Source organism: Symphalangus syndactylus, chromosome 11 (assembly GCF_028878055.3).
Source record: "Symphalangus syndactylus isolate Jambi chromosome 11, NHGRI_mSymSyn1-v2.1_pri, whole genome shotgun sequence".
NCBI classification, from domain to species: domain Eukaryota; kingdom Metazoa; phylum Chordata; class Mammalia; order Primates; family Hylobatidae; genus Symphalangus; species Symphalangus syndactylus.
The window spans coordinates 60,667,315-60,693,311 of NC_072433.2; the positions used below are offsets into that span (position 1 = coordinate 60,667,315).

Consider the following 25,997-nt stretch of genomic DNA (forward strand, 5'->3'; position numbering starts at 1 on the left):
ACATCAGCCCCTACCTAATCTATTTCTGCCTTTTGGTCCCAGACTGGTGTAGGTGACAGCAGGAAATTGGGCGTTCTTTTCAGGAGAAATAGACAAGGCTCTGAAAAGGTCTGCATGCGGTGGCATTTGAGGATCTGACACAAATGGCTGGCTTCCTTCTGACATTTGGTCCTCTGAGTTGAAAAGCCCCACCTCACAAGCACAACCTTTTAATATTTCACTGTTAAAGATAATAGCCCACAGCCGGGCACAGCCTCCCGAGTAGCTGGGATTACAGGTACCCGCCACCACACCAGGCTAATTTTTGTATTTTTAGTAAAGATGGGGTTTCACCATGTTGGCCAGGCTGGTCTGGAACTCCTGACCTTGCGATCTGCCTACGTTGGCCTCCCAAAGTGCTGGGATTACAGGTGTGAGCCACTGTGCCCGCCTATTTATTTTTTATTTCTTGCTTTGTCTGCAGGCTGGAGTGCAGTGAGATCATAGCTCACTGAAGCCTCAAATTCTTGGGCTCAAGAAGTCTTCCTGCCTCAGCCTCCCACGTAGTTGGGACTATAGTTGTATTTTCTTTTTAATTAGCCGCCACACCTGACTAATTTTTTCAAATCTCTTTTTCTTCTTTTGTTTTGTTTTGTTTTTGCCTGCCAGGCATGGTGGCTCATGCCTGTAATCCCAGCACTTTGGGAAGCTGAGGATCACTTGAGCTCAGGAGTTCGAGACCAGCCTGGCACCATGGCAAAATCCTGTCTCTACAAAAGAATACAAAAAATTAGCAGGGTGTGGTGATGTGCACCTGTAGTTCCAGCTACTCAGGAAGCTAAGGTGGGAGGATTGCATAAGCCTGGGAGGTCAAGGCTGCAGTGAGCCGTGATTGTGCCACTGCACTCCAGCCTGGGTGAAAGAGCGAGACCCTGTCTCAAAAAAAAAAAAAATTTAGAAATGGGGGTTTTACCATGTTGCCCAGGGTGGTCTCAAACTCCTGGAACGAGGTCTTTCATTTTCTGATCCTTTGCCTGTCTCCTCCACCTCATCTTTGGCCATTTCCTGCTTTGCTCAGTTCATGGCAGCTACTCTGATCTGCTTGTTCTTCTTGGAACAGGCCAGACTTATTTCCAACTTGGGCCTTTTGCATTTCCTCTTGCCTCTGTCTGGATGGTCCCCAGATTTCCAAAGGTGCTTTTTGCCACACCTCATTCACTTCCCTGCTCAAATATCCTTCCTCTGAGAGGCTATCTTCAACATTCTACATAACATACTCTCTGTCCACCACTTCCTGTCTCTTTTCTTGGTTTTGTTTTTCTTCCAAGCAATTAACAGTAGCTGAAATTATATTACACATAGTATTTGTGTGTTTGCTTATTTTCTGTTGTCTTCCCCTAACATGGAAAATACTTTGTATTTTCACTGTGACACCCCCAAAATCTTTTTTTTTTTTTGAGACAGGATCTTGCTCTGTCGACTAGGCTGGAGTGCAGCCGCGCAGTCATAGCTCACTGCAACCTGTAACTCTCGGCCTCAAGTGGATCCTCCTGCCTCTGCCTCCCAAAGTGCTGGGATTATAGGCCTGAGCCATTGCGTCCAGCCTGTCCCCAGCTTTGTCTCCCACTATGGAAGCTGGAGGAAGATGATGGTTCCTTCCCTACTTTCCAGCTGCTAGTGACCAGGCCTAGGACCTAGCCCAACCAAATGGAGGCTTCCATTTTGAGCTCAGTATGCTGAAGGTATTATATTGGTCCATTTTGCATTGTTATAAAGGAATACCCAAAACCAGGTAATTTACAAAGAAAAGAGTTTCTTTTGGCTCATGGTTCTGCAGGCTGTACAAGAAGCACCGTGCCAGTCTGATGCTTCCACTTATGGCAGAAGGTGAAAGGGACTCAGCTGTGTCACACGGCGACAAAGTGAGCAAGAAGGAAGGGAGGAGGTGCCAGGCTCTTTTTAACAATTGGATCTCCTGTGAACCAACAGAGTGAGAACTCACTCATTACTTCGAGGACTGCACCAAGCCATTCATGAGGGATCTGCTCCCATGACTCAAACACCTCCCACTAGGACCTGCCTTCAACATCAGGGACCCTCTCCTCCCCTCCCCTCCCCTCCCCTCTGCTCTCCTCTCCTTTTTTCCCTTTCCTGGACTCTTTTCTTTTCTTTCTTCCCTTCCCTTCCCTCCCCTCCTCTCCCCTCCCCTCCCCTCCTCTCCCCTCCCCTCCCCTCCTCTCCCCTCCCCTCCCCTCTCCTTCCCTCCCCTCCCCTCCCCTTCCCTTCCCTTCCCTTCTCCCTTCCCTTCCCTTCCCTTCCCTTCCCTCCCCTTCCCTTCTCTTTTCCCTCCCCTCCCCTCCCCTTCCCTTCGCTTCCTTTCCCTTCCCGTCTTCCCTTCCCTTCTCGACTCTTCTATTCTATTCTTTTCTTTTTTGAGACAGGGTCTTGTTCTGTCACCCAGGCTGGAGTGCAGCAGCATGATCACGGTTCACTGCAGCCTTGACTACCTGAGCTCAGGTGATTCTCCCACCTCAGCCTCCCAAGTAGCTGGGACTACAGGTGTGCACCACCATGTCTGGCTAATTTTTTTATTTTTTTGTACAGATGGGGTCCCTCTGTGTTGCCCAGGCTGGTCTTGAATTCCTGGGCTCGAGCAATCTTCCCGCCTTTGGCTTCCAAAGTGTTGGGATTACAGGTGTCTGCCACTGCACCCCGCCAGGGATCACATTTCAACATAAGATTTGGAGAGGGAAAAATATCTAAACTATATCAGATAGGAAAGCAAAAGTTCAGAGACATTTGGAAGTTATTTAAGGTTACATAGTGGCTACAGCAGAACTAAGAGGCAAGTGGTGCGGCTACCACTGTCTGAAGGTGGTGCCAGCTTCACTGATGGCGCCAACAGTGACATCTTAAGCGGCATTTTCTGGAGCAGAGTCCTGGCTATGTACTGTCTTCCTTGGTTTCCTAAGTCTGATTCTGATGCTTTTCTAACAGTTATGTGAGCTGTCGATATCCTTCTAAAGATCTCCTTCTCTGCTTAATTTAGCAAAAGTAATTTATGTTGTTTGCAACTAAGAACTTACAATAGGTATATAGGTCAAAGGAGAAAAATGCAAAGGCTCATCTCTGTTGATGCCCAGAAGGCATTTGATAAAATTCAAGACCATTTCCGATAATAACCCTTCCTTAAGTAGGAATAAATGGATGCCACTTTAATGCAGTAAATAATATATGTCTCAAACCAAAAGCAAGCATGCTTAATGGTAAAGCACTGGATGAAATGCTATTAAAGGCAGAAACAATGCAGGCTTTCCTACTCTCCTTACTATTACAGACAAAATTCTGGAAGGGCAATTAGACAAGAGAAAAAAAAGATGAGGTACAACTATTATAAACAAAGTGGCAAGGTTTTTATCTTGTGTGTTGATACAAATTCCTGAAAAACCCAACAGAATCAACTGAAAATTATGAGAAAGAACTAAAGTACATCAAGGTGGCTGGTTACAAAAATATTTTTTTTTCCTGTAGACAAACAACAGAAAATATAATGACATAAAATATGCCATTCATAATAGCAACCAATAGGAATAAACTTACTAGTATTATGCGAGACCTATGGGAGGAAACTATAGTACTCGGAGGGGCATTAAAAACCCTTGTATAATTTTTTGAAGACAGACTTTATTCTCAGATAAGAAGATAAATATTGTGGTGATGCCAGTTTTCCCTAACTTAATCTATATAAATTAACCCCCCTAAAGGATTAAATTCATTTGAGAGAATAAGCAAACAGACAGATAATAAAATACTAGGAGATAATGCTCTATCAAACATTTCAGCATATTCTAAACCTATGCTATCCTGGAATACAGAAGCTTATCAATGGGATAGAACAGAATTTTAAAAAATCTTAAATGTATGGGACATTTAATAGGTGATAAAAGCAGCATTTTAAAGTAGTGGGAAAATTACATTTAAAAATGGTGCTGAGACAATTGGCTAGCCATGTAGCATGGAGAAAAGGCAAGATCCCTATCTCATTTCTCATGCAAAAATAAATTCCAGATGGAGAGCATAATAATAAGAAAAAGACCCAGAACTGCACTAAATTAAAACACAGATGAATATTCTTATGATCTTGGAGTGGGGGAAGGCTAAGTATGTCAAAAAGATTGTAAATCTTTATGAAAAAGACTAATCTATTTCACTATATAAAATAATTTAGGCTGGGCTTAGTGGCTTACACCTGTAATCCTAGCACTTTGGGAGGCTGAGGCGGGTGGATGGCTTGGGTGGTTAGATGGCTTGAGCCTAGGAGTTTGCAACTAGCCTAGGTAATGTGATGAAACCCTGTCTCTGTTAAAAATACAAAAAGTTAGCTGGGCGTGGTGGCATGCACCTGTAATCCCAGCTACTGAGGAGGCCGAGGTGGGAGGATCGCTTGAGCCCGGGAAGTCAAGGCTGCAGTGAGCCATGATTGCACCACTGCACTCCAGTCTGGATGACGGAGTGAGACCCTGTCTCAAAAATAATAATAAAATAAAAATAATAATTTAAGTTCTCTATATGATATGAAAACACTGTAAACATGGTTTAAAGGGAAGTAGCGAATGGTATAGACTGAAAAACAATATAATTTATATAGAAAATAATTTTATGGACCAGTGTAGTGGCTCATGCCTGTAATCCCAGCACTTTGGGGGAGGCCAAGGCAGGCGGATCATTTGAGATCAGGAGCTCGAGACTAGCCTGGCCAAAATGGTGAAACCCTATCTCTATTAAAAATACAAAAAGTTTGGCCGGGCGCGGTGGCTCACGCCTGTAATCCCAGCACTTTGGGAGGTCGAGGTTGGTGGATCACAAGGTTAAGAGATCGAGACTATCCTGGCCAACATGGTGAAACCCCGTCTCTACTAAAAATACCAAAAAATTAGCTGGGCGTGGTGTCACATGCCTGTAATCCCAGCTACTTGGGAGGCTGAGGCAGGAGAATTGCTTGAATCCCGGAGGCGGAGGTTGCAGTGAGCTGAGATTGCGCCACTGCACTCCAGCCTGGGTGACAGAGCGAGACTGTCTCAAAAAAAAAAAAAAAAAAAAAAAATTTGGCCGGGCGCAGTGGCTCACGACTGTAATCCCAGCACTTTGGGAGGCCGAGGCAGGCGGATCACAAGGTTAAGAGATCGAGACTATCCTGGCCAACATGGTGAAACCCCGTCTCTACTAAAAATACAAAAATTAGCTGGGTGTGGTGGTGCGTGCCTGTAGTCCCATCTACTCAGGAGGCTGAGGCAGGAGAGACGCTTGAACCCAGGAGGCAGAGGTTGCAGTGAGCTGAGATCATGCCACTGCACTCCAGCCTGGCGACAGAGCGAGACTCTGTCTCAAAATAATAATAATAATAATAATAATAATAATAATAATAATAATAATACAAAATTAGCCGGGCGTGGTGGTACACGCCTGTAATCCCAGCTACTCAGGAGGCTGAGGCACGAGAATGGCCTGAACCCAAGAGGCAGAGGTTTCAGTGAGCTGAGATCGTGCCACTGCACTCTAGCCTGGGCGATGGAGTGAGACTCCATCTCAAAAACAAAACAAACAAAAAACTTTTATGAGATAATATCTATAAAGGAATACACCGAAAAGAATAATGGGCAAATGGTGTGTGCAGGTGAATCACAGCAGCAAAAATAAAACTGCTAATTAAAAGGTATTCCTAGTTGTTTTCTTGATTGCAAACAGCAGAAACTGACACTGGTTTGTTTCCCCAATAAAGGAATTTACAGGAAACCTATCAGGTTAGCTCACAGAAAGAACAGAGCCGGAGAAACAGGCTTGGGCAGAAACCCAGAGAGGCAGACACCAGTAAGAACTTGCCACTAGAGTAGCAGCTGGACACTTGCTGCTACCACCCCCACACTGTACACCACTGTACTGTCACACTGCTAAATATATAGCTGCTAGATTCATTAATTCACTGCATTATCTTCAATGAACCGTGTATCAATACTTCTAGAGCCAAAGTATAGGTAGGAACATATAGTTGGTCTTGCTCTGTCACCCAGGCTGGAGGGCAGTGGCACGACTATAGCTCATTGCAGCCTCCACCTCCTAGGCTCAAGTAATCCTTCCACCTCAGCCTCCTGAGTAGCTGGGACTACAGAAGTGCACCACCACACCAGGCTTATTTGTTTATTTTTTTTAGAGATGGGATCTCGCGACGTTGCCCAGCCTGGTCTCAAACTCTTCCCGTCTCTGTCTGCCTGTGCTGAGATTACAGGCATGAGCCACTGCACCCGGCGGTGGTCTTTTTTAGGTCATCTTCCTGGGCTCTAGCTTGCAGGGGTAGGAAGAGGCATACCTGCTTCCCGCCACCCTACCCAGTTTTCATAACGGGAACTTGAGTTGTCCTACCTAATTTGGTATCCCCTGCAGACAGGAAGTTGGTTTAGATGTTGGATAGCAGAGAGACTGGCACATGATGTTCAACTTTACTCATACGAACAAAAAGTGCATTAATATGCCATCTTTTGTTCATCAAACTTGTCAATGTGAAAAAGACTGGAAAACTCAACAGTATGTCGGGATTGGGAAATGTGCGTTTCCCATTCATCGCTGGCAGGATAAAACCTTTCCGGGGGGTCAGCTTGACAATAGGTGTCACATATGGAATATGCATACCCTTTAATCCAAGGTTTCAGCCTAAGGAGATAGCTGCAGGATGGACAAGGTATAGGTCATGATAATATTCACTGCACTGTTGTTTCTAATTTATGTTTCCCGAGCTTGGGAGTAAGGGGTGGTACAGAGAGGGGCAATGAAAGATTCACTACAGAATGTTCAAGGTGAGTCTTTAAGAATGATCATCTGAACATTCCAATGAGGAATTTTTTCAAGCCCATGTCAAACTTTGAGGCTCAGTGGAGACCTATAAGACCTATAAGCTTAGTGAGAGGGGCCCAGACTGGGAAGGCAGTTCTTAGGTATCCCACCAAGAAGTTCACATATTGTTTAGAGGCCGGGCGCGGTGCCTCACGCCTGTAATCCCAGCACTTCGGGAGGCTGAGGCAGGTGGATCACTTGAGGCCAGGAGTTCGAGACCAGCCTGGCCAACATGGTGAAACCCGGTCTCTACTAAAAATACAAAAATTAGGGCAACACACTCGGGTCCCCTTCCACGCTGTGGAAACTTTGTTTTTTCGCTCTTCACAATAAACCTTGCTGCTGCTCACTAAACAAAACAAAACAAAAAACAAAAATTAACCAGGTGTGCTGGCAAGTAAGTGCCTGTAATCCCAGCTACTCGGGAGGCTGAGGCAGGAGAATTGCTTGAACCCAGGAGATGGGGGTTGCAGTGAGCCAAGATCCTGCCACTGCACTCCAGCCTGGGTGATAGAGTGAGACTCCATCACACACACACACACACACACACACACGACATTGTTTAGGTATAAAGTTGCCAAATAATCAACCTGTTATATGATGGCTACCTTACTGGGTACCCAATAATGAGTAAGATGCGTCTCTACTGGGTTGAAGCCCACATATTAGTGAAGGTGATGATTGTAAACTGAATTGCAATATGGTCAAGTCAGTGTCATGAATGAGAGGTGCCAAGAGAGCCTGTGGAAGGGACATCTCCTGGAGGGGGTGATATCTAAGGTGAGACTTTAAGGATGAAGCGAAGTTAGCTAAGTAGAAAGGTTCTAAGTTAGCTAAGGAAAAGTTCAAGGGAGAGGGAACAGCTCCGGCAAAGTCCCTCGATTCTGGATCAAACTGCCCAGAAGTTGAGGGTCATTGCATTCACATTTTAGTGTGAATAATCAGATGGCTTTCTTCTTGGTGTCCAGATAAGAATTTTGACTAAGAGGCGGATGGAGGCGATTAAGGACAGTGCAGAGCACCCTGGAGATGTCATCATAGAGCCCTACTTACAATGCGGAGGGAGGTCAAAGGTAAAAACCATTTACTTTGAAACGTGGTGTAAGGTGGCCTTCATGTTTTAAAAAGGAGGAAGGGCTCTCCCTTCCCTGATTTCTCTCTTCTGCCTCAGGACTCAGACTAGCCCTTTTAGCAGAGGGGAGCCTATAGAGAGGAGGTCATATACTAGTTGATTCTGGACTAAAGGCATCCCAAAGATGTACTATTTTTTGCTCCCTGCACTATTTTTTTTTAATGGAACCAACGTTTAAAAATAGGATTTCTGCCTTGTCTCAAAACGTCGGATGATCTGGTAACGCTGAGCTCCTGTTCTCACATGGGAACAACTGGCTGGAGCTGAGTGGCAGCCACCTCTTTAGAAAGATGTTAATTTGAAGTTTGCTATAGTCCCCATCATTCCTTATATTTCCCCCAACACTGAGAACCAAGTCACTTGAAAGTCAATATGATGATTCAAACACCAGGATTCTTCACTCATTTGTGGGTTTGTGACCTGTGATATTTGTAGATTCGTGACCTTTGGTTTAGAGGTCAAGTATAGGGGTTGTGAATAAAACTTGGGTTTGAATCAGATAAGAACTGTACCAATCTCAAAGACGGTGAATTAAAGATTAAAGAAAATATTGCATGCTTGGCATAATGTGTGGAACACAACAGCTATTGTAAACACCCAGTAGGAATGTAAGCTGCAAGAGGGCAGGTAGAAACCGTGCTAATTTAATCCGCTGGGGATATGACATTTGATTCTAATTTAATAGATTTAATTCTTTGCAATATTCCCAGTAACTGTTGAATGAATGAGTGAGTGAATGAATGAATGGATGGATGAATAATGGGAGAGCCCAGCGGAGTATTAAAGGCTGGAATGAAAAGGAAGGTAGTTATGATAACAGCGTTTCGCTGGGACTCCAAGGTGTAGCCAGGAAGAAAAGCCCGCTGGGACGTGCCAGGCTCTGTGACTGCGCTCCGGTGGCACCCAGACGGTAGGTATCTGCAACGTCCCTTGGGAGCCAGACGGGGCTGACTTGCCCAGGACCTGTCAGGGCCATGTCCACCAGCTCTTGCATGGTCTTGTAACTGACAGCATCCTGATTCCTGCACGTTCTCGCCTCTGCCATCTGATCAGCAAAGACAGAGACCCACCCCGGGGATCCACCATCCAACGGGAGCCCAGCCTTTTCCTCCAAGCCGGGACCGCGCCCACACTAGACATGGCCTCCCTCGGGCTTCACGCAGCAGGACTGCGCCCGCAGCCTCCAGGCATCGCGTCCGGCTGGAGAGGCAGCTACCGTCCCACAGTGAACATGGCGGCCGAGTCGGCTTCAGCGCGGGGCGGGCGGCGCCGGGAGGCGCGTCACGTGAGCGGCCCAGCTGGGCGGACCGCGCGCGCGCCCGCTGGCCCCGCCGGGCGCCGCTTGCTCGCTGGCTCGGCTGCGCTCTTTGAGGTGTGTGGGGCGTCGAGCCCCCGGGCCCAGTGAGGCGCGGCGCTGCGGGATGCGGCGGCGGCCGTGGCGGGGCCGCGGGCCGGGCGGGCGGGCGCGGTGATGAGTGTCTGCGGCCGTCGCCATGTCCAAGGTAACGGCGCCCGGGTCCGGGCCGCCGGTGGCGGCGAGCGGGAAGGAGAAGCGCTCCTTCAGCAAGCGGCTGTTTCGGAGCGGCCGCGCTGGCGGCAGCGGCGCGGGGGGCCCCGTGGCGTCCGGGTCGGCCGCGCCCTCCTCGCCCTCCTCTGCACGCTCGGTGGGCAGCTTCATGAGCCGCGTTCTCAAGACGCTGTCCACGCTCTCGCACCTTAGCTCTGAGGGCGCCGCCCCGGACCGCGGCGGCCTCCGCAGCTGCTTCCCGCCCGGGCCGGCCGCCGCGCCCACGCCGCCGCCGTGCCCGCCGCCGCCCGCCTCTCCCGCGCCGCCCGCTTGCGCCGCCGAGCCGGTGCCCGGCGTGGCGGGGCTCCGCAACCACGGCAACACGTGCTTCATGAACGCCACGCTGCAGTGCCTCAGCAACACCGAGCTCTTCGCCGAGTACCTGGCGCTGGGCCAGTACCGGGCGGGGCGGCCCGAGCCCTCGCCTGACCCCGAGCAGCCTGCGGGCCGCGACGCGCAGGGCCAGGGCGAGGTCACTGAGCAGCTGGCGCACCTGGTGCGGGCCCTCTGGACTCTGGAGTACACACCGCAGCACAGCCGCGACTTCAAGGTGAGCCCGCGCGCCGCCGCGCCCCGGCTGCACCCGGAGTCCCTGGGGCACCTGCCCGCCCAGGTCTTCTTCCCTCGGTTCCTGTTGGCCCGGCAGGCTTCTGCATTGGTTGCTCCGAGTGGTCTGGGCAATCGACCAGTGATTGTAAGGAGACTCATTCATTCATTCATTCATTCATTCATTCCATTCACTCACTGACTCACTCACTCACTCACTCATTCAACATGTATTTATTGAGAGCTTACTACATACGTGCCCATACTCTGTGATAATAGGCAATGGGAGTGACGTTGCAATGAACAAGACTGTCCGCCTTCATGGAACTTGCGTTTTTGTGGGGTGGGAGTGTTAAGCATGGGTTCAAATCCTGGTTCTGCCACTTACTAGCAATGTGACCTCGGGCAAGTTAAGCAGCCTCTCTGTGCTTACAGTTTCTTCATGTGGGACCTACTTTATAAGGTGATTGTGAGCTGTAAACAAGTTGGTATATTAGGTCGAACATTGTGGAATTACCCATATTTCACCGTTTTTTATTTACAGATTGGCACTTTTATAGGGTTCAACCTGATAAGTAAAATACTTCAATATCATGTGTATTTGCTGCTATCAGATAGTAGTTTGAAGAAAGAAAAACCTGCTGATGTGATTGATGTGCTGACAGGCTACTTTTTATTTTTATTTTATTTTTAGAGACAGGGTCTTGCTCTGTTGCCCAGGCTGGAGTGCAGTGCTCACATAGCCTCAAACTCCTGGGCTCAAGCAATCCTCCCACCTCAGCCTCCAGAGTATTTAATAGCTGGGACTACAGACACACACCACCATAACTAGCTATTTTTTATTTTTAAAACACTTTTGTAGAGACGGGGGTTTTGCTGTGTTGCCCAGGCTGGTCTTGAACTCTTGTCCTCAAGCCACCCTCCTTGCTTTGGCCTCCCGAAGTGCTGGGATTACAAGGGTGAGCTATACGTTCCTGGGGGATATGTATGGCCCTTGGCCGAGCCCTCCTTTGCTGTCTGCTGGTGGGGCTGCAAGTGTAGTGAGAGGGTGATTTGAGAGCCGAGTGGTGGGCTGGGACCGGATGGTATGGGACCATTTAGTATGCATTAAGAAATTGGGCTGTTACTCTAAGCAGAAGGGGAACATGATGTGAGATTGTGTAAGGGATACTTTTAGATGGGACATGAATATGGTATTAAGCAGCATGAAATCGGGCGGGGGCGCAGTGGCTCATGCCTGTAATCCTAGCACTTTGGGAGGCCAAGGCGTGTGGATCACCTGAGGTCGGGAGTTCGAGAGCAGCCTGACCAACATGGAGAAACCCCATCTCTACTAAAAATACAAAATTAGACGGGCGTAGTGGTGCATGCCTGTTATCCTGGCTACTCAGGAGGCTGAGGCAGGAGAATTGCTTGAACCCGGGAGGCGGAGGTTGTGGTGAGCCGAGATCGCGCCATTGCACTCCAGCCTGGGCAACAGGAAACTATCTCTAAAAACAAAACAAAACAAAACAAAAACAGCGTGAAGTCACACAGGGAGAAGGTTAATTCCTTTTTTTTTTTTTCCCTATCCTGATCTTGCCCAGGACAAAGTCTCAGCTTGATGTTAGCCTGTTTTTAACACCTCTTGTTCACCCGCCACCCATTTTTTTTTTTTTTTTTAAACAGAACAAGCTTCAAGTCTAGAAGCGTTGGCAGGCAACAGTAGCTAGAATTTAATAAGGTTATGTTTTTATTGGGTTTCCATTTGTCTTCAATTCATGGCAAAAGGTACTGGTTTCCCATTGGTGCTATAAAGCTTCTTTATAACAATAGTTAAGTAAAAGGAGATGGTTTTGTTAAAATATAAAAAGGTGATGTAGCTGAGGAGCTGCACTTGTTAAGGTCCTGCTTTCTTGCTGACGAACTACATGGCCAGTGTGCATCTCTCCCCATTTAATACTTTTTACTTATATTTTATGCTGCCCAATGCTGTTTTTCTTGGAAAAAAATCTTTGCTGTTTGATCTTGGCAATTTGAATGGAAGTACTTGACTGACATAGGGACTGGAAAAAAATGAGATATATGTCAGAGATCTCAAAATTATTATTATTATTATTATTTTTGAGATGGAGTCTCATTCTGTCGCCCAGGCTGGAGGGCAGTGGCCTGATCTCGGCCCACTGCAACCTCTGCCTCCAGTGTTCAATCAAGCAATTCTCCTGTCTCAGCCTCCCAAGTAGCTGGGACTACAGGCGCCGGCTACATGCCCAGTTAATTTTTGATCCACCTGCCTCGGCCTCCCCAAGTGCTGAGATTACAGGCGTGAGCCACCGTGCCCAGCTGAGATCTCAAAATTAGAAAGGGAGAATGATCAGAACTGACTACTGTAGGTCCACCCCCCACCCCCCCCACCCCGCCCCTCTAATTGCCTGTAAGTAGCCACAGCATTTGTAAACTTTTCGAGGTCAGAGCCTAGTATTTAAGTTTGGTTTTCTCCTCTTTTCCAAAATGTGAAAATCAGTTTCTACAGCATCTTTGTTTGTGAACATTTCCATTGCTTTTTATGAGTTTGTGTTCACTTTTTTATCCATTAAGCTGTGAACAGAAATGGGTCAATAATTCTAGAAGTACGGAGACTGATTTATAGGCATGCTTTGGCAGACATGAACAGATTCTTAGAGGCCTGGCTTTTTAAAAAATGTAATCTCCTGAACCTTTAGTAGGTTTCACTCTACATTCATTCATTCACCTCCCATTTATTGAAGGCTTACTTAATCAGTTAGGAATGCCTTCAGCCCAAGAAAGGAAAATCCCTAATGATAGTGCCTTAAGCAATAAAAACGTTGCAATTGGCAATTGGCACACACAGTGATTCTGGAGGTGGATGGTTCTATGGTTCAGTGGCTTGTTCGGCCCAACAAGGATCCAGACCATTTCTGTATTTCCTCCTGTTGTCTTTTTAGCTATCGTTGGCTTTTTGTTCTTACATTTGTCACCTCATGGTTGTCCAATGATGGTAGCCACAGCACCCGGCATTCTACCCAGGACGGCAGGAAGTCATTAGGGAAATAAAAATTCTTCCAGAAGCCCCCTCAGCAGGCTTCTGCTGACATCTCATTGGCTATAACCATGTCAGTTGGCTGTCACGGAGGCTGGAGGGTGGGTATTTGGGTTTTCCTGTCTTCATAGAGGAGATGAGTAAAGGAGGGGTTTACCTCCCAGGCAGCTATGAAGAGCTGAGTCTAGTAAGATCTAGGAAGTTCCCTGAGACAGCGCTTCTCACGCGTCAGTGTGCACATAATTCACCTGGGGATCTTGCTACAAAGCAAATTGAGATTCGGTAGAGCTGGAGTGGTGCCCAAGATTCTGCATTTCTAACAAGCTCCCTGGTGATGCCAGTGCTTTTGGCTCAAGGACCATCCTGTGTATAGCAGGCACCAAAGAACAAGGAAAGCATTACCAAAAAGGTGGCTCCTGAGCAGTGTTCAGAAAGATGAATAGAAATTTGCAGGGCGAGGAAGTGGCGGAGTGGCATGAAAGGGCGTGTGGTTTTGGGGAATAGACATTTAGTGGCTGGCTGCACCATAGAGAGCAGTGGGGGTGCAAGAAGCCTGGGAGAAGAGTGTTGGAAACGCACTGTGAAGGGCTTCGTGAGCTATGCTGGTTTGGATTTCATCCTCAGCAAATTGAAAATCCAGAAGTGATTTTTAAGCAAGGAAGTGATATAATTAGATTCGTTTCCCCTTTTTATTCCCCCAGTTAGATAACTCCAGCAAATTGATTACTTTTTTAAAAAAGATTTTATTTTAGCTAAATTTGATGGGTATTATTTTGAGTATAAAGAAAGTTGAACGCCAAGGCAGGACGCAGTGGCTCATGTCTGTAATCCCAGCACTTTGGGAGGCCAAGGTGGGTGGATCACTTGAGACCAAGAGTTCCAGACCAGCCTGGACAACATGGTGAAACCCCGTCTCTACTAAAAAAATACAAAAAGTAGCTGAGCGTGGTGGCACACACCTGTAATCCCAGCTACTCGGGAGGCTGAGGCACGAGAATGTCTTGAACCCAGGAGGTGGAGTTTGCAGTGAGCAGAGATCACACCACTGCGCTCCAGCCTGGGTGACAGAGTGAGACCCTGACTCAAAAAAAGGAAAACAAAAAAAAGAAAGTTAAACACCAGAAGATGGACCTGAGGCATACCTCACTGTGCTTTGCCTGCTTGGGATGGACATTGTTATTTCATTCAGATATTCTTCACTTTCAGATCGCTCACATTCAGCCTTAGAATCCTGCTCAGTTCTAGAAGGGCTCCAGGCAGCCACCACCAGTTGGTTGAAGTTGGCAGAGGAGATAAAACCAGTTTGCCATCTTGAGATAGTTTACCTTGAGGTTAGAAAAGCACTTACTACGTCTTTGTGCTTTTATTATCTTAAAACTGTAAGTTACTAATGCTTCTTTGTAAGTTTTTCAACTAGAATTCTTTCTTCCTTTCTAACCACATTGACTGGAGTTTTAGGAGCTTGCCAAGTAGATGATTTTTGGTTTTGGATGGGCTAGATTGTTGTTAAAGTTGGGTTTTCATTTCCCAGGATGAAATGAGTTGACTAGCTCAACCTTGATATGCTTTAAAAAACATCTCTAGCCATTACCTTTATCCTTTCTCTTTTTACACAGATCTTTTTGTTTGTTTGTTTCCCACTCTTAGAGCACTGGTTTTCAACACGGGCACTTTTGCCTGTCCTCACCCCACCCTGCTCCCACCCCCTGGGACATTTGTCAATGTCTGGAACCCTACTTGGTTGTCACAGCTGGGATCAGGGTGCCGCTGGGATCAGGGTGCCACTGGCATGTGGTGGGTAGATTCCAGGGATGCTGCTAAATGTCACACAATGTGCAGGATAGCCCCCCTTAATAAAGGATTTTCACCCCAAAGTGTCAATAGTGCTGAGGCTGAGAAACTGTTTGGAGGAAGGTTTGGAGACTCAGCGTAAAGTTCCTTTTACTTCCCCAGCCTTTAAAATGGTTACCTTGTTCTCTCTCTCTCTCTCTCTCTCTGTCCTCCACAACCTCTCCCTCTCTCTTTCTCCTTCTCTGTCTCTGAGTATGTATATGTGTTTGCAGCAGCACTAGGGTAAAACTTGGGCTTCACTGGCAGGACCCTTGCATCACTTTCTTAGTAAAATAGTGAGAGTAAATAAATCACTTTGAATACATAATATGCCATTTTAAAGGGAATCAGCTTATTGCTTTCATAGGAGCATGGGTGCCCCAGGTTCTTACAAATGCTTTCTGAGTTTTAGTGCTCAGAGCCGTTTTGCAACAAGTAAAAAGATGGATGGTCATCTTTCAAGCAAGAAAGATAAATTTTATGGCAGCAGTTTTTAAACTGTGCTGGCGAAGAACAGCTAGCACAGAGTGATCTATTGATAAAAGGATTGTGGGGACTCCTTCTAGATTTGCAGTGAAACAAATAGTAATTGATGAATAGAATTCTCTCTCCCATATTTTTTTTCCTTGAACTTTGGTGCCTTGTGGTGCTTATTTATTAGTGAGAATTCTCAAGTCACAAAAGGAATAAACTTGTATAAGAGACTAGTGGTGAACAACCTGGCAATCGGAGGCTCACACTTGCTGAGTTTCCCAGCCTGCTTTTCCATGCAGTCATGCTGGGAGTTCTGGTGCTGTGCTGCAAACTCATGGTACACAGTTTTTTTCTGGTTTGTGTCAAGCTCTTTAGTATATTGACATTTCAGTGTTTTCCACAAAGCACACTGACTTCAGGGTGTCCCTTGGGGGGAAAAATGAAATTGTGTAGGTCACATTTAGCTTTGTGACAGAGTATAAAATAGAAAGTACATCCCTTCCTGGTCAGTTCTCTGGTCCATCAAATGCCATCACTTGAGTTTTAGCAAAGCTCCACATCTCTGAGGGAGAAAGTTGATAGAATCATGAAGTTTTAGACTTGGAAGGAGACTCGGATGTGGTGTGAGTAGTCCCTAGCCTTTCAGGATGAGGGAACTGAGTTCACCCACTGGCTAGAGGTTGAGGGAGCAGAACCAGAGTTCTGACTTCCACTGACTGTCAACTCTGTGTAACCCTGCACTGCTGGTGCACAAACTGGGTCCTGGGCCTGGGGTGGCCTTATCAGTACAAGCAATGAAATGACAGGTCTCAACATAACACATCCATGGGCAGAGGGGACGTGCTGAAACGTGTAACATTTTTTCCTCTGAGACTGTGGTGCTGAATTGGAGTGAAAATAAGGTCATCGGCAGCTAGCTTCACGTTTGTGCCATTGCTCCTCAGGCTTAGGTGTTTTTGGAAGTCTTTCTTAAAACACATTCCTTTCAGACTGTTTCAACACATATATCAACACATGTGGATCTCTCTCCAGTAAGCTTTGAGCTGATGTTTGCCACATCTTACCAAGTTTGGTAAAAGTGAAGTGTAAGAATTATAACAAATTTTCCAAGAGGATTAACTGAGGAATAAAAATACATGGGATAATTATTAACTCCATATTTTGGACCTGAATCACATTTGCTGCACAGTTATTGTTAGTTTAGTAAGGGGCTGGGAATAGAGGATTAAGTACAAAGGTTATAGGACTAGGTTCATGCCCTCAGAGAACTTAGCTGCTTATAGAGAAGCTGTTTTAAGTTGTACTGATGAGGAAAGTTCACTGGGAGCTCAGAGAGAGGTGAGATCATTGTGTATGAAAGTGTAAGTAGGAAGATTTCATTTATTCATCCTTTTATTTGTTGTCAGCAGTTAAGCATCTACAAATTTGAGTTTCTAACTCCATGCCACATATTGTACAAGTCATTTGTTATATAGTGGAAAACAAAGTGATATGATAATGGTAAAAAAATTGTAAAAGGCCATGTGTTCCCTTCCTTTACGGAACTGTTATCGCCACAGAGGAGGCAGATATTATTCAATAAACACTGGTAAATATGAAATTAAAAATTACAGTAGGCCAGACATGGTGGCGTGCGCCTGTAATCCCGGCACTTTGGGAGGCCGAGGTAGGCAGATAGCTTGAGCCCAGGAGTTCGAGACCAGCCTGGGCAACAGGCGAAACCCTGTCTCTCCAAAAAGTACGAAAATTAGCCAGGCATGGTGGCACACACCTGTGGTTCCAGCTACTTCGGAGGCTGAGGTGGGAAGATCACCTGAGCCCAGGAGGTCAAGGCTGTGGTGAGCTGAGATTGTGCCACTGCCCTCTGGCCTGGGCTACAGAGTGAGACCCTGTGTCAAAAAAAAAAAAAAATTATTATATAAGTGCTAAAGAGAGATAGGTGTATGAGAGGGAATAATGGGTGTGACCAGGCAGGAGGAATAAAGTGCAGAAGGCACTATAGTTGGAAAGAGCTGAGGGTACACTTAAAAGTCTGACAGATCTTGTTTGCAGCTAGAGAGCCAGGAGGAGAGTGGGATGGAGGAGGTGGAGAGGCAGGGGCCAGGTAGGCAGAGGCCGAGTCTGCCTTGTGTCGCTATAGTGTCTTATAGACCAAGGTAAGGGGTTTAGATTTTATTCCAAGAGACATGGGGGCTGTTGTAGGCTTTAAACAGAGTCCTGGTATGATCTTGTGAAAATGCGAAGTGGTCATTCTGGGCACTGGATAGTGAGTAGAATGGAGGCAGAGACCAGTCGGGAGGTTTTTGTGATGGACTGGGTACAAGGGATGGTGGAGGGAGGTGGAGAAGTGGATGGATTTAAGATGTGTCTAGAGGTAGACTCTTGACAGAACTTGCTAACGGACTGATTTGTGGCAAGACACTGGAGCAGAGAACATTGAGGAGAGCATCCAGAATAACTCCCACCTGTTTTCCTGAGCAACTGGGTGATTGCTGGGGCTGTATACCTATTTGAGGAGAAGCAGTTTTGGGGGAGTCAGGAATTCAGGTTCAGATATGTTAAATAGTACACTCATGAGATGTCGAGTAGGCAGCTGGGTAAGGAACTCAGCAGATAAGTTAAACATTTTGGAGTCGTCACCAGTAGATGGTATTTAAAGCCATGGGCTATAGACTTAGAATGCGATTTGAAGATTAATAAAACATTGATAGTTAAGGGGAAGAGAGACGACATTCTAGGTTGCTAGGGAAATACTCTGAGCAGAGGTATAGATATAGCATGGTCTGGGGACAGAGAGCCTTGATTTGGAGCAGATTCTCGGCCTTGGCACTGTTGCTATTTTGGGCTGGCTAATTCTTTGTTGTTGGGGGCTGTCCTGGCACTGTAGGATGTTTAGCAGAATCCCTGGCCTTCACCCACTAGATGTGGTTGTACTCCCCCCTACTCCAAGTCAAAAAATGTCTCCAGATACTGCCAAATGTCCCTGGGCAGGAAAATTGAGAACCACTGATTTGGAATGAAGGGGAGATAAATTTGGATGACTGGGGAGAGGAGAGGGGGCACATTATGGATGGCTTTGAGAGTCTGTCACAACAGTTTAGCCTTGAGGCTGCAATCAGTAGTGATTCAATTGCGCCGCCTTGAGTTGTGCAGAGAGATTGATTTGATGAAAACGATTTTAGAAAAATGGGTCTGATGGTGAGTGAAAATGAATCAAATGGAGGAGAAAATAAATACAGGGAGAAAATCACAGGAATGAAGTGAGGAAAAGGAGGAGGAAAGGTGAATCCAAGAGACATTTTGGAGGACATTGGACATTATTAAGAAAACTACAAGAGGCGGAGTGGTAAAGGGAATACTGAGATTTCAGGCCAAGGTGATAAAGAAATAATAGGGATATTTGATGTAAATTTAATAGCTGATAGAAATTGAGCCCTTAGAAAGGGAAATGGTTTGTGGAGCATGAGGAGCAGAAAGATTGTGCATTTAATTTGAATATGTGGAGTTGGGAGTCATAGGATATGACCTTCCCACTTAAGAGAGGTAGCCTTAATAGACAGTTGGAAATCAGGTGCAATTTAGGACTAGCTGTATAGACTTGGATTTAGCTGCATAGAGGTGATAATTGAAGCCAGGAGCATATTTAGAAGGTCTGAGGCCCATGACTAAGCCTTTGAGGGAAACTAAAAATGAGAGGATGGGAGGAGAGAGAGGCCCTCTTAAGGGGAAGTCAGAGAGGTAGCAGGAAAACCAGGAAGGCAGAATCATGACACCTGGTTTGCTTTACAGTTTGACTACCTGCTCTTAGTGCTGAATACAGTGTAGAGCTGCAGAAATATCAGTTTATTTTATTTTAGTTTGTATTTCGAGACAGAGTCTTGCTCTGTTGCCCAGGCTGCAGTGCAGTGGTGTGATTAGCGTGATCTCGGCTCACTGCAACCTCTGCCTCCTGGGTTCAAGTGATTCTCCTGCCTCAGCCTCCCGAGTAGCTGGGATTACAGGTGTGCATCACTGTGCCCAGCTAATTTTTGTATTTTAGTAGAGATGGGGTTTCACCATGTTGGCCAGGCTGGTCTCGAACTCCTGACCTCAGGTAGTCCACCCACCTCGGCCTCCCAAAGTGTTGGGATTACAGGCGTGAGCCACCGTGTCCAGCCTGAAATATCAATTTATGCCCATTAAGAAACAAATCAGGTTGGTATTTTGCAGACAGGATATAGATTTACTAAGTCTACAGATTTATTGAGCACATTTCCTGTGCTGGTCCTGCATTAGAAGGCACTGGGGATATGAAGATGAGTGAAGTGGCCCATGCCCTCAAGGAATTCAGGGTTTAGAAGGGAAGACAAATGGGTATAAAAATAATTGCAATAGGATAGGATGAGTGCTGGGACAGAGTTATGTACAAAAGTGCTGTGCAAACCTGGGGGTGAGGTCACCTGAGGGAGGAATGGGGCCTGTGAGGTGACTGAAGAAACAATACCTGCTCCGTGTCTTGAAGGATTTGGTAGGAATTTTCTAGGTGGATAGGGGAAAGGTGGGAAAGTCCTTTGCAGGGCAGCAAACCCCGTAAGTGCAAAGGTTTGGAACCTCAAGCAACATGGCTTCTTCAGAAAATTTCAAGGTTTAGGGTGGTTGTAACAGAAGAGTACAAGGTACAAGGTAGGATGGGAGGAGGCCCACTGAGTGATGGTTTGAGCAGGGCTGGATCTGGAAGTCCTTCGGTGCCATGTTGCAGAATGGCATTCTGCAAAGGCAGGCACCAAATAATTTTAGACAAGCTTGTGGTATGATTGTCTTTTTTCTTTTATTTTTAAAAGAATGGTCACTCAGAGGCTAGGGACATGGAGGATAGGTTGAGTGATGATGACAGAGGGGAAGGGACAGAACCTGGTTCAGGACAAACAGTATATATCTTAGCCTCTTTGAAACTGGTCACATTTGGGAAACTGAAGCAATTTAGAACTTCTCAAAAATGATAAATTCTATTTTAGACATATTTTATTTGTGGTCCCATGGTAATTCATGAGGGGAAATATTTGGTAGTTTAGGATATAGTTTTGGCTAGAGATTTCTATTTGTTATAAAACTCCAATTCTGAGATTTAAAAAAAATGTCTTCCCAACCAACGATGTAAACTAGCACTAAATCTGTCATTCTGATTTGACCTAGTTTGGTTCTTTACACATTTGCAGGGGCAGAGATTCAACTTGAACTTAGGGCAGCGTGACATACATGCTCTTACTCTGGAACACGTTGCCCTAAGGTGCCATTGATTTACATTTTTGTACTTCTTGTCCACTACGATATTTTATATGGTTATTCTGGTCAGACCACTTTGGATTATGATTTTTAAATGCAACTTGTAAAACATTTTTTAAATGTTTCTAAAGAACATTCGTAATACTGTTTAATGATTTATATGGTATTATCACATTGCTAAGTGATAATTTACTTATCCTGTCCTCTTCCTTTGGACACTTTCCTCCCTACTCTTTTTTTTGTTTGTTTGTTTTACTATAATGAACATGAATCGTGTTAATAGCTTTTTGCTTTGTTGGATTGTTTCTTTAGGATACATTTCCAGACATACCCTTAGAACATCAAAAACATATAGACATCTTTTTGATTTCTCATGTGTTATATTACGTTGCAAAGAAAAGAAATTACAAAAATTACAGTGCTGCTAGTTGATAATAAACTTCACCCAGCACAGTAAATGGTACATGTTTGTTACTCAAACCATTTGTAGAATGAGTTTGGTTTTGTAATTTAAATTTATTTTATCCATTCTTTGCTCATTTATCTCTTAGCATTTAAAAACTTTTTTATTGTAGTAAAATATACACAACATAAAATGTACCATTTTATGTATACAATCTGGCTGGGTGCAGTGGTTCACGCCTGTAATCCCAGCACTTTGGGAGGCCGAGGTGGGCATATCACCTGAGGTTGGGAGGTTGAGACCAGCCCGACCAACATGGAGAAACCCGTCTCTACTAAAAATACAAAATTAGCCAGGCGTGGTGGCACATGCCTGTAATCCCAGCTACTAGGGAGGCTGAAGCAGGAGAATCTCTTGAACCTGGGGGGTAGAGGTTGCGGTGAGCTGAGATTGAGCCATTACACTCCAGGTGGGCAACAAGAACGAAACTCCATCTCAAAACAAAACAAAACAAAAAAACAAAAAAAACCCACAATCCCGTGGTATTAGGTACAGACAATGTTGTACAACCATCTCTCCATTTCAAGAACTTTTTCATCATCCCAAACAAAAACTTTGTATGCATTAAACAGTAACTCTTCTCTAGTCCTCAGTAACCTCTATTTTCTTCTGTCTCTATGAATTTGCCTATTCTAGATATCTTATAAAAAGGGAATTTTACAATATAATATGCAAAAATTTTTTGTGTGGCTTATTTCACTTAATGTTTTCAAAGTTCATCCACGTTATAGCATGTATCAGAATTTCATTTCTTTTTATGGCTGAATACTGTTCCATCATTTGTATGTAACAGGTTTTTATTCTTTTATCTGTCAGTAGACACTTGGATCGTTTCCCCCTTTAGGTTATGTGAATAATGATCCTGTGAATATTGATGTACGAGTATCTGTTTGAGTTCTTGTTTTCACTTTTTTCAGCTCATATAATTCTATGTTTAACCTTTTGAGGGACTGTCAAACTATCTTCCACTAACTGCACCATTTTACATTCTCACCAATAATGGATGAGGGTTCTGATTTTTCTGCATCTTCACCAACATTTATTAGTTTCCATTTGTTTTTGATTATAGCCATCCTAGTGGGTGTAAAGTGGTATCTCATTGTGTTTTTTTTTTTTTTTTCTGAGACAGGGTCTTGCTCTGTCACTCAGGTTGGAGTGCAGTGGTTCAGTCATGGCTCACTGCAGCCTCAGCCTCCTGGGATCAAGGGATCCTCCTGCTTCAGTTCCCCTGAGTAGCTCAGACTACAGGTGCATGCCACTATGCCTGGCTAATTTTTGTGTTTTTGTAGAGATGGGGTTTTACCATGTTGCCTAGGCTGGTCTTGAACTCCTGGGCTCAAGTGATCTACCTGCCTTGGCCTCCCAAAGTGCTGGGATTACAGGTGTGAGCCACCACACTAGGCCTCATTGTGGTTTTGATTTATATTCTCCTAATGAATAATGATGCACTTTTCAAGTGCATATAGGTCATTTGTATATCTTTGGAGAAATGTCTCTTCAGGTCTTTGCTAATTTTTGAATTAGTTTTTTTTAGTGGTGGTGATGAATTGTAAGAGTTCTTTATATATTCTAGATGTTAATTTTTTTTTTTTTTTTTTTTTTTTGAGACAGAGTCTCGTTCTGTCACCCAGTCGCCCAGGCTAGAGTGCAGTGGTGCAATCTCGGCTCACTGCAAGCTCTGCCTCCTGGGTTCACACCATTCTCCTGCCTCAGCCTCCCGAGTAGCTGGGACTACAGGCACCCGCCACCATGCCTGGCTAATTTTTTGTATTTTTAGTAGAGACGGGGTTTCATCGTGTTAGCCGGGATGGTCTCGATCTCCTGACCTCGTGATCTGCCCGCCTCGGCCTCCCAAAGTGCTGGGATTACAGGCGTGAGCCGCCGCGCCCGGCCCTAGATGTTAATTTCTTATCAGATATATGAATAGCAGCTATTACCTTCCATTCTGTCATTCACTCTCTTGGTAGTGCCTTTTCAGGCACAGAAGTTTTTTTTTTTTTTTTTTTTTTTGAGATGAAGTCATGCTTTGTTGCCTAGGCTGGAGTGCAGTGGCACAATCCTAGCTCACTGCAGCCTCCGGCTCCCGGGCTCAAGCAATTTTCCTGCTTCAGCCTCCTGGGTAACTGGGATTACAGGCGCCCACCACCATGCCCAACTAATTTTTTGTATTTTTAGTAGAGACAGGGTTTCACCATGTTGGCCAGGCTGGTCTCGAACTCTGGACCTCAGGTGATCGGCCCACCTCGGCTTCCCAGCGTGCTGGGATTACAGGTGTGAGCCACCATGCCCAGCCAAGTTTTTAATTTTGATGATGTCCACTTTTTCTAGTTTTTCTTTTGTTGCCTGTGCTTTTGGTCATATTCAATAGATCGTTGCCAAATCCAGTGTCATAAAGCCTCTATGTTTTCTTCTGAGAATTTTATAATTTTAGTTCTTATGTTTAGGTTTTTGATCCATTTTGAATTAATTTTTGTATTAATTTTTGGTAAGGGTCCAACTTTATTCTTTTGCATGTGGCTGTCCAGTTTTCCCAGGACTATACCATGGTTGACAAAATTGTGCTTTCCCTATTGAATGATCTTGGTACCCTTGTTGAAAATGAATTGATCATATATGCGAGGGTTTATTTCTTGACTCTGTTCTATTCCATTGATTTATATGTCTGTTTTTATTAGGTGTTATCTTTATGTATCTTTACCCCACTGTTCTCATTGCTGTAGCTGTGTGCAGTAGTAAGTTTTGAAATCAGGAAGTGTGAGTCCTTCAATTTTGTCTTTTTCGAGATTGTTTTGCTTCAGTGTCTTGAGATTATTCCATATAAATTTTAGGATGGACTTTTCTATTTCTTCAAAAAGATGCTATTAGGATTTTGACAGAGATTGCCTTGAATATGTAGATCGATTTGGGTAATATTGTCATCTTAACAATATTAAGTCTTCTAAGCCATGAAGATGGGATGTCTTTCCATTTATTTATGTCTTTAATTCCTTTCAGCTATGTTTTGTGGTTTTCAGTGTACTGTTTTTTTCCTTCCTTGGTTAAATTTATTCCTAAGTATTTTATTCTTGTTGATGCTATTGCAAATGGAATTATTTTGTTTTATTTTTGGATTGTTCATTACTAGTATATAAAAGTGCAATTGATTTTTCATGTTGATTTTGTATCCTGCAATTTGTTCAATTTATTTATTAGTGCTAACAGATTTTGGTGTGGATTCTTTAGGTGTTTCTACATACAAGATCATGTCATTTGTGAAAAGAGATCATTTTTCTTCCTTTTCATTTTTAACGGCTTTTGTTTCTTTTTCTTGCCTAATTGCTCTGGCTAGAACTTCTCATACTATGTTGAATAGAAGTGGTAAAAGTAGGCATCCTTGTCTTGTTTCTTGAGCTTAGAGGAAAAGCTTTTAGTCTTTGACCATTGAGTATGATGTTAGCTGGGGGCTTTTTTACGTGGTACTTCTACCATGTTGAGGAAGTTTCCTTCTATTCCCAATTTGTTGAGGGTTTTTTTTTTTTTTTTATCATGAAAAAGTGTTTAATTTTGTCAAATGCTTTCTTCTGCATCAACTGAGATGATCATGGTTTGCTTTTTTCTCATTATTTTGTTAATGTTACGATCAATTTTCATATGTTGAACCTCCTTTCATTCCAGAAATAAATCCCATTTGGTTATGATGTCTATTTAGATTTTGAAGACTGTTTTTGATTTTTAAACTTTATAAGAGTTCTGTATAGAATATGTGTGTGTGTGTGTGTGTGTGTGTTTGTGTGTTTATAAGGTAAGAACTTTAAACATTTGTTACATTTGATAAAAATATTTCCCTCATTCTCTTGCTCTTTTAGTTTGGTACTTTTGTATATTACAGAAAGTTTTAATTTATATTTTTTAATATTTTTTTAACCTGACCTTTTCCCTTACTGCTTTTGTTACTATATAGCTGAAAATGGTATTCTTGTATATAGGATAATTTTTCTTTTTTCTTTTTTTATTTTTTTAGCTTTTTTTCTACTGTGTTCTAAAATATTTATCTCTTCAGAATATGGAGTTTACTTTGGTGCATGTGTACAGTGAGGATTTCCTTTAAGGTTTGGTATTTCCCATCTCGTGTAGTATAGTGAGTGGTTAGTGTTCAAATCCTGGCTGCACTACTTGCTAGCCTCGGGACCTTTGGCACTTAACTCTTTGGGCTTAATTTCCTCATCTGTAAAGTGGAGATAAGAGTATATCTGTTTCATAAGGCTGTTTTGAAAACAAATGAGAGAAAAACTTGGCAGGGGGCCTGGCACGCCATCAGGGCTCACTGAGAGCTAACTGATGTTGTTACCATTGTTACTCCAACCTTATGATCATCCTGCTTATTTACAAAAGGTTTCTCTGTATTTAGAGTTATGGTTTATTTCTGAATTTTGTATTCTGTTTCATCAATTCTTTTACTGGCGCTGTATAGTGTTATTGTTGCTTATTCTTCTTTCTCATGCTATTTAAAGTTTCTCCAAATTTTAGAATCATTTTGTCAAGTTTCAAAAACAAAGTAATCTGTTCGATTTTTTTGTGTGTGTGCGTGTGTGTGTGAGACAGGGTCTCACTGTGTTGCCCAGGCCAGAGTGTAGTGGCATGATATTGGCTCACTGCAGCCTCGACCTCCCAGGCCCAAGTGGTCCTTCCACCTCAGCCTCCCGAGTAGCTTGGACTACGGGTGCATGCCACCACTCCTGGCTAACTTTTGTATTTTTTTGTAGAGATGGGTTTTGCCGTGTTGCGCAGGCTGGCCTTGAACTTCTGGGCTGAAGTGATTTGCCCATCTCTTCCTCCCAAA

General features: G+C 44.4%; 2 protein-coding genes across 8 annotated transcripts in view; one reads left to right on the forward strand and one right to left on the reverse strand.

The window, feature by feature from the left end:
* SCNN1G (sodium channel epithelial 1 subunit gamma) overlaps positions 1-13,286 on the reverse strand; it is a 72,280-nt gene extending 58,994 nt beyond the window's left edge. For both annotated transcript variants that reach the window (XM_063612080.1, XM_063612079.1), the window contains exon 1: positions 13,079-13,286. The gene's annotated coding sequence lies outside the window, so the exon portion shown is untranslated. The remainder of the gene's footprint in view (positions 1-13,078) is intronic.
* USP31 (ubiquitin specific peptidase 31) overlaps positions 9,306-25,997 on the forward strand; it is an 87,566-nt gene continuing 70,874 nt past the window's right edge. For 2 of the 6 annotated variants that reach the window (XM_055298002.2, XM_055298003.2), the window contains exon 1: positions 9,306-10,113. In XM_055298002.2, the coding sequence (XP_055153977.1) occupies positions 9,490-10,113 (624 nt within the window). In that variant the 5' untranslated portion in view covers positions 9,306-9,489. Of the gene's footprint in view, positions 10,114-13,368; positions 13,559-13,580; positions 14,481-25,997 lie in introns of those variants that run through there. The other 4 variants (XM_055298001.2, XM_055298007.2, XM_055298004.2 and 1 more) reach the window with 4 other exon arrangements.